Source organism: Ovis aries, chromosome 11, assembly GCF_016772045.2.
Source record: "Ovis aries strain OAR_USU_Benz2616 breed Rambouillet chromosome 11, ARS-UI_Ramb_v3.0, whole genome shotgun sequence".
NCBI lineage: Eukaryota > Metazoa > Chordata > Mammalia > Artiodactyla > Bovidae > Ovis > Ovis aries.
The window spans coordinates 54,886,879-54,894,650 of NC_056064.1; the positions used below are offsets into that span (position 1 = coordinate 54,886,879).

The 7,772-nt window shown below is 61.2% G+C and overlaps 1 protein-coding gene across 1 annotated transcript; it reads left to right on the plus strand.

The window, feature by feature from the left end:
• The first annotated feature begins 635 nt into the window (after positions 1-635).
• On the plus strand, positions 636-5,443 carry FOXJ1 (forkhead box J1). The gene is made up of 3 exons (XM_027974112.2): positions 636-775; positions 1,323-1,988; positions 3,665-5,443. The coding sequence occupies exons 2-3, from the start codon at positions 1,491-1,493 to the stop codon at positions 4,430-4,432; spliced, it is 1,266 nt and encodes a 421-aa protein (XP_027829913.1). The 5' UTR covers positions 636-775; positions 1,323-1,490; the 3' UTR covers positions 4,433-5,443.
• The last annotated feature ends 2,329 nt before the right edge of the window (positions 5,444-7,772 follow it).

Consider the following 7,772-nt stretch of genomic DNA (forward strand, 5'->3'; position numbering starts at 1 on the left):
TACCCTACCCGCCATGGGGGTGTCTGCGGACCTAAGCGGCAGGTGGCATCGAGAGTCAGACCTGCCTGCGGGCACCACTCGACAATCAGGGTCGGGAGACCGGGATAGGCCGCAGAAACGTGCGGAAGTGCCACTCACAACCCAGAGAGGGAAGGAAAACCCCAAGCACGCGATCCCCGAGGCTAAGCCGCTCCCAGTCTTGGCCTCCGCGCCCCAGGCTGCGTCCCAGGAGCCGTCTACACCTCGGAGCAGCCCAGACGGGAAGGTGGGAGGGGGGCGGGGTAGGGCAGGAGTGAGGTTCCCGCAGCGGACGGCCTACCCGGGGCGCCCGGGGCCTCGGCTGGAGCGCCGAGGCGCGCGCTTCTCCGAACCCTGCGCGGGGCCCTTGCGCGGGAATGTTTGGAGCCGGGACCGGGTGGCGGGTAGGGGGCTGCGTGGCGCGGGAGAAGGCGGCAGGAGGAGGGAGTTCGAAGAGAGTTACCGCCAGAGAGAGTGTTAAGAACCCGCGGTCCCCTTGGAGACACACTGACCAATGGCAGAAGCGGAAGCTGTTTATAGGGGCGGAGCGTCGCCATGGCAGCAGGAGAAGCCTTCGGAGCTGCTACTTAATGCCGGTCCCCCGGCCTCTGGCGTTCAGAGAGGCGCCGTCGGGCGTAGGGGCGACAAGGACTGCTGGCTGGGCCATCGAGCTGGGGGTGGGGTGTCAGAGAGCCGCAGGGGGTGGGAGGAACTTCTTCCAGAACATTCCTTTGGCCCGTGCTGCGCTCTGAGCCAGGTAAGGGACGGGGTGGTCTTCCGGCCGCGGAAAGGGAGGGCGTCGGTAGCAGCCCGCTCTCCCATCCTTCCCCGACGGAAGTGGCGGGCCCGAGGGACGACATCAGAGAAGTTTGGGGGACACTCACTTCCCGCGCCCCTATAACTCTCTATCCTGTTTCCTTCCTTCCTTCCCCTTGCTCCCTCATCCTAATAGCCCTTTTCAAAGATACTGCCCTCCTGGGCTCCCTCGCCCCATTTCCATTTGTTATGGAGGGAGGGGAGGGGGGTTGATTTCCCACTCTTGGGGAGAAGAGAATGGCTTCGGATGTCCCTTACACTCTTCCCTCGTTTGGCTAATTAAGTCTCCTCTAAAACATCAAAGAGGAAGAGCCAGGCGGACCCTGCGGAGGTTGGACCACGGGGCACAGCTTCTGTTTCCCAGACCAAGGCAGTAAAAGATCCTCCCCAGCTGCGGGGACGACTTTAGAGGAGGCCCCCGCTCCTTGCGCACACTCTCTCGTCGAGGGTGGGGGAAGAGGGCTCAGTTCCCGCTACGGTCCCTGCAGGCACCTCATTCAATTCGGAGGAAGCGACCCCCGGGTCGCGGGATGGAAGCGCTCTTCCGGGAGACTGTGTAACTCGAGCCGCGGGCGTCAGCGGGCCAGAGAGCTCGGCCGGCCACCCTCGGCTCGGCTCGTGGATGTTGACCGCCCCCTCGGAGAGTCCCCGCAGATATGGCGGAGAGCTGGCTACGCCTCTCGGGGGTAGGGGCGGCGGAGGAGCCCGGGCCGGAGGGCGGCCTGGAGGAGCCCGACGCTCTGGATGACAGCCTGACCAGCCTGCAGTGGCTGCAGGAATTCTCTATTCTCAACGCCAAGGCTCCCGCCCTGCCCTCAGGGGGTACCGATCCCCACGGCTACCACCAGGTGCCAGGCTCGGCCGCGCCGGGGTCTCCCCTGGCGGCCGACCCCGCCTGCCTGGGGCAGCCGCACACACCCGGCAAGCCCACGTCGTCGTGCACGTCGCGGAGCGCGCCCCCGGGGCTGCAAGCCCCGCCTCCCGACGACGTGGACTACGCCACCAACCCGCACGTGAAGCCGCCCTACTCATACGCCACGCTCATCTGCATGGCCATGCAGGCCAGCAAGGCCACCAAGATCACCTTGTCGGCCATCTACAAATGGATCACGGACAACTTCTGCTACTTCCGCCACGCTGATCCCACTTGGCAGGTAGGGAGGCCCTCCAGCCCGGCCCACGCTCTCGCAGGCTGGACTCGCATCGCGGATCTAGATCCGCAGGCGTGTCAAGCCAGGGCCCGAGGGAAGAAGGCCGTCGAGGAAGGACCTCTAGGGAGCCCAGTGCTTGGAACTGCCCCCACTGTGACTTCAGAGAGGAAGGAGGGCGGATGTTCACAGGGCTTTAGGGGTGTTGAATTTGAGGTTCAAGTGGAAAGAACTTGTCACCCGTCCAGCAGGCCCAGTCCAAAGACCAGGGCTAAACTATGTGTGGACGCTGGCCCCCTAGAGGGAGGTTGATGGACTGAGGGACACATTTTTGTCCCAAGTCCTAGAATTCCTAGACACGACCCTGCTCCAGGCCAGTTTGTCAGGGCCGGACTGGAATGGGAAACAGGCTCTTCATCCTGCCTGGTTTCGGTTGGCTGGAGGAGCATGGGGAGGCGAGAGGGGCTGTGCTCTGGGGTGTGAAGGCCAGCTGTGCCCCCATGGAAGGGCTGTGGGGCCTTCCTAAAGCTGTTGTCCCAGCCCCCACCCCAAGCCCTTCCCCGTTTCCTGCCACCACTCCCCTCCCCGCCCTTCTCATCAACCTCCCTAGGGGGACAATTACCTGAGCCAGGTGCTTTCCACAGGGGCTGTGCCTCCCACACTGGCTTCATGTTCCAGGTCTCCAGAACCTGGCACAGAGCAGCCAAGGGGCCCAGGCCGCCGTGTAAACATCCCAGTCTTGCCAGGGGGCACTACCCACCTGCCGGCCCCACTGTCCAAGCCCCAGATCCCTGTTCCCCAGCGTGGTTGGGACTGTGCACCCAGGCATGAACTAAGCAGGGTAGTGATGGGAGGCTGGGCACACTTTGCCCTGAGCATATTTGACCATCAGCATCTTCGATCATCTGCTTCTTGGAGACAGAGACCCAGGATGCGCAGATCACTGCCCGTGTCACAGGCCGCAGGATCACAGTTCCAAGCTGTTCCACATTTGCCTGACCCGGGGGCAGTACCATTTGTAACCTTAGTGAGAATCCAGAGACCCCCGCCACCCTACCCCAAGCCTGAGAGGCCCCAGGAATGAGTGCTATGCCCTTGGCCCTCTTGGCTGGGTAATAATCAACTGAGGCCTCAGAGCCTGGAATGGGAGGAGGGGGGTTGTTGGGGGTGGCGGGGGAGTGAGGGCCCAGGCTAGCGGCCGGCTCTACAAACAAGGAAAATCATCAGATTCCACCCCCTCACACACACACACACATATACACACTCACACCCACTCACTCACTTCACAAACAGAGAAGGCCAGCCAGGCCCAGGCAGAGAGAGATAGCTGTCCAGGCCCTGGGGGAGCCGAGGCCTTTGGCCAGAGGCCGCAAGCGGCAGGGGAGGGGAGGGAGGGCAGGACAGGGTGGCACTGAGAGCCATCCTGCGGCTCAGGACTCGGATGACTGAGCAGGCAGATATCCTGGCAACAGGGAACAAAAGCCCCCGACAGCACTCCCGGCTCCCGGTGCCCCGTGGCTGGTGTCCCAAAGCCTCCTGGTCTGAGCAGCGCCTCTGCCGCCCTCCATCCCTCCCAGCGGCCCCCATTGGAGAGAAGCTGGTGGGGGGGACTGGCACTGGGTGGCCCCCATCTTCTACCCTGCCCACTCACCCACCCTCCTCTTCTCTCTCCCTGTGTCCAGAATTCCATCCGCCACAACTTGTCCCTGAACAAGTGCTTCATCAAGGTGCCTCGGGAGAAGGACGAGCCTGGCAAGGGGGGCTTCTGGCGCATCGACCCCCAGTATGCAGAGCGGCTGCTGAGCGGGGCCTTCAAGAAGCGGCGGCTGCCCCCGGTCCACATCCACCCAGCCTTCGCCCGCCAGGCCGCACAAGAGCCCAGCGCCGCCCCATGGGCCGGGCCGCTGACGGTGAACACCGAGGCCCAACAGCTGCTGCGGGAGTTCGAGGAGGCCACTGGGGAGGCGGGCTGGGGCGCAGGCGAGGGCAGGCTCGGGCATAAGCGCAAACAGCCGCTGCCCAAGCGGGTGGCCAAGGTCCCTCGGCCCCCCAGCACCCTGCTGCTCACCCAGGAGGAGCAGGGCGAGCTGGAACCCCTCAAGGGCAACTTTGACTGGGAGGCCATCTTCGACGCTGGCACTCTGGGCGGGGAGCTGGGCTCGCTGGAGACCCTGGAGCTGAGCCCGCCACTGAGCCCTGCCTCACATGGGGACGTGGACCTCACCGTCCACGGCCGCCACATCGACTGCCCAGCCACCTGGGGGGCTTCAGTGGAGCAGGCTGCCGACAGCCTGGACTTCGACGAGACCTTCCTGGCCACATCCTTCCTGCAGCACCCTTGGGACGAGAGCGGCAGTAGCTGCCTCCCCCCGGAGCCCCTCTTTGAGGCCGGAGATGCCACCCTGGCCACTGACCTGCACGACTGGGCCAGCGTGGGTGCCTTCTTGTAAGAAACCAGGCCCTGCCCCTCCCCCTCCGGACAGCGCCCACGTCTGGGCCCAGACTGCCCCCCAGTGCAGGCCTATGGAAACCCTACTGCCCAGGCAGGGGCTGGGCCAGGTCTCCCAAGGCTGACCCCACAAGGACACAGGGCTCCCAGCCCAGGCCATCCTCAGATTCCAGCCCAGGAGGCTGAGAACTGGGACCAAGGACCAGAATTGCTGCCTGCCCTCCCCAACCCCCCATACACACAGTGTTTCATTGATCCACTTCTTCCAGGCCCCAGGGACACACTCGGGCCCCTTCACTTTGAGAGCTGCAGCTTGGAGGGTCCCTGCCCAAGCTGGAAGCCACAGTACAGGGTCTGCCCCAGAGCATTTTAGCCTCAAGACTTCTCCCTCTCCAGCTCTCCTCCCCAGGTCTCTATCCAGAGAAAGTTCCCAGGTACAACAAATGCTAATTAGGTGACTGCAAATTAACCCCCTAGAGGCCTCTCCCGGCCAAGCTTCCCTGGGGCTGGCCGGCAGTACGTGGGGCGGAGCTGGGGAAGGGGGGCAAAGAGAGGAGACTGAACCGAGATCCGGGTGCTGGGTGGAGCCAGGAGATTTTCTAAGGCCCCTGGGGTCTTCTGGCCCCATCTCTAGAGGTATAAATCCCTAATCTTTGAGCCCAACTTGAGGCTGAGAGCAGCGAGGAGTTGGGTTTCTGTGGGATTGGGGACAGGAGCAGCCAAGCTGCAGAGGGAAGGGGGGACAGAAAGACTAATGTAGTGAGTGTAGCTATAGCTGAGGCTTAACCGGGAGGGACGACGCGGTGCTTGCTAGAACCACTGGGACCAAGAAACCGGGGATCGCCCCATGCCCCCTGCCTGTGCTTGTGCAGGGGAGTGCCTTGCTCCACCCTGAGCCCCTTAGGCTGTGTCCCACATCCACCCTCCTGCCCCGTGAGGCAACTTAACTTTTTCATGAAAAGTTATTTACAGTAAAACATTTTTAAAAATAAAGCTTTTAAAAAATTTTAAATGGACCTGCTTGCAAATTTGTTTGGGGGAAAGTGGGGGTCAGTATTTTGGGGGGCTTCACTGCCAAGGGGAAATGGCTGGGAGGAAGATAGGGGGGTACCAAAGGCCTGCAGAGTGCCAGCTGATGCCCTCATGACCTCTGTGTCCCCAGAGACAAGGACTGAGAGGCAGCCCTGGGGGTGGGGGGGGTCCCCTGCAGCCAGGCCTTAGTGCCTCTATCTGTGCAGTGCGGAGACAGCACCTATAGTCCCCAGTGGGAGGGCAGCAAAGGAGAAACAGCCCCCTCCCTGGCCCTGGGGACTCACAAAGGCCCGGCTTGCCCAGGGCTCGGTTCACGTCCCCCAACTCCCCCACCACGAGGGCCTGCCCAGGCTCGCCTGCGGTCCTCGCCTGGGCCTGTCTCCAGCTCCTCCCGTCCTCGGTCCCTTTCTGTAGGGACAGGGGGTGAGGTCAGAGGGCCCCAGCGCCAGGGCCCTTCCCACCCTGGTGCAATCACCCCACCGGGCACCTTCCCTCCAATGCAGACTGGGGGTGAGGAAGGCCACCAGGAAAGATGACAGAGTGCCTAGACCCTACTCTCCCACCATCAGGTTCCACCCTGTGAGGAAGCAACCTACCAGAGTTCTGATGGGGAAACTGAGGCACAGGAAATGGGTGACACTCAGCAGACACCTTTCAACCCCCTCGCCCCAGCTTTGCCTGGAACCCATCACTCCCCACCCCCGGCCCCCCCCAGCCCTGCCAGCACAGCCCCTTGCCCCAGCACACGTGAGCACACACACACACACACAGAGGCAGGCACAAACAGAGGCACTGTCCCACACAATCCTGCCCAGCTTCCACGGACCCCTTTTTCCCGAAGCCCCTTTCTTTCCCTTCACTCAAGGCTGGCTCCTGGCCAACCTGGCATTCCCCGGTTAACTTGCTGCTTTCACTTGCTAATTATTCCAAATATTTCAGAAGGGCAAGCACACTGAGAGGCCAGCAGGCTGGGCCCTTACTGAGCTCGGGAGCCAGCCCACTCTCTTCCCACAGCTCACTGAGGAGGCTGCCCTTCTTCCCTCTTGAGACACCACCCTGCCAACAGCAGTGGCTCCCTCCCTCTCCCCACCACCCACCAGCCTTCCTCCCCACGTTCCCCAGCACTAAGGGAACATGGGGGTTCCAGGCTCTCCACTGGTCCCCAGGATCAGCCTCCAGCCCCCGCCAAAGGGGGTACACCCTGGATTGACAGAGGGGGCCTGTCACTGTCCTTCCTCCTCACCCTCTGCCTGGGCCCCTCCTAGGGGAAGTGGGGCAAGGTCAGGGTGCAGGTGAGGAAAGGCTGAAGGAACCTCTGGCTGCCAGGAAGAACCACCAGGAGTTGAAAATCCCCGTACCTGGGACTAGTGTCTCTGGCGAGGCGGGGCAGGGAAGTGCAGTGGGGAGCAGCAGGCATCAGCAGGCATCGGTACTTCTAAGGGTCCAAAGACACTTTCTAGGAGCAGCCAAAGCTGAGAGGGGGGCTGTGAAGTCGGCCAAACACAGGGCTTCATTGTACTGATGGGGGAGGAAAGCGTGAAGGGTGGGAAGCGTGAGTATCAGATCTTGTCCCTCCTGTTCATTCCTGCCCTGACCCTTAGCTGGGTGGCTTTTTAAAAAGAGATGTTCAGGGACTTCCCTGGTGGTCCAGTGTCTATGACTCTATGCTCCCAAAGCAGGGGGCCTAGGTTCGATCCCTGGTCAGGAAACTAGACCCCGCATGCCACAGATAAACCAGGTGCAGTCAAATAAATAAAAATATTTTTAAATTAAAAAAATAAAAATGACATTTTTACTTCAGATTTATTTGTAGGTTCAGTGTAATCCCAATCAAAGTATATTTTCACCATTGACTAAGTTGCAGACAGGACGCTCCATTAGTACTAAATACTTTAGTGTGTATTTCCTTAGAACAAGCACACGCTTTCGTGATAACCCTAGCACCATCGTCACAATCAGGAAATTGACATTGACTTGGTAATCACATCTTGTTGGCCTGGTAATGCTCCTCTCCATCCCAGCATCTCAGTCCAGGACCCCACATCGCACTGAGTTGTCCTTTCTCTTTTGAGCTGTGTGGCTTTGAGCCCATGACCCAAGCTCCCTGAGCAGGTTTCTCATTTCCTTTGATGTCTACTTCTTTTGTGGTTGTGCTGAGTCTTCGTTGCTGCGTGGGCTTTCTCTGGTTGTGGCAAGCAGGGGCTACTCTCTAGCTGTGGTACGCGGGCTTCTCCTTGCAGTTGCTTTTCTTGTGGACTGCAGGCTCTAGGCACGCGGCCTTCAGTAGTGGCAGCTCCCGGGCTCTAGGG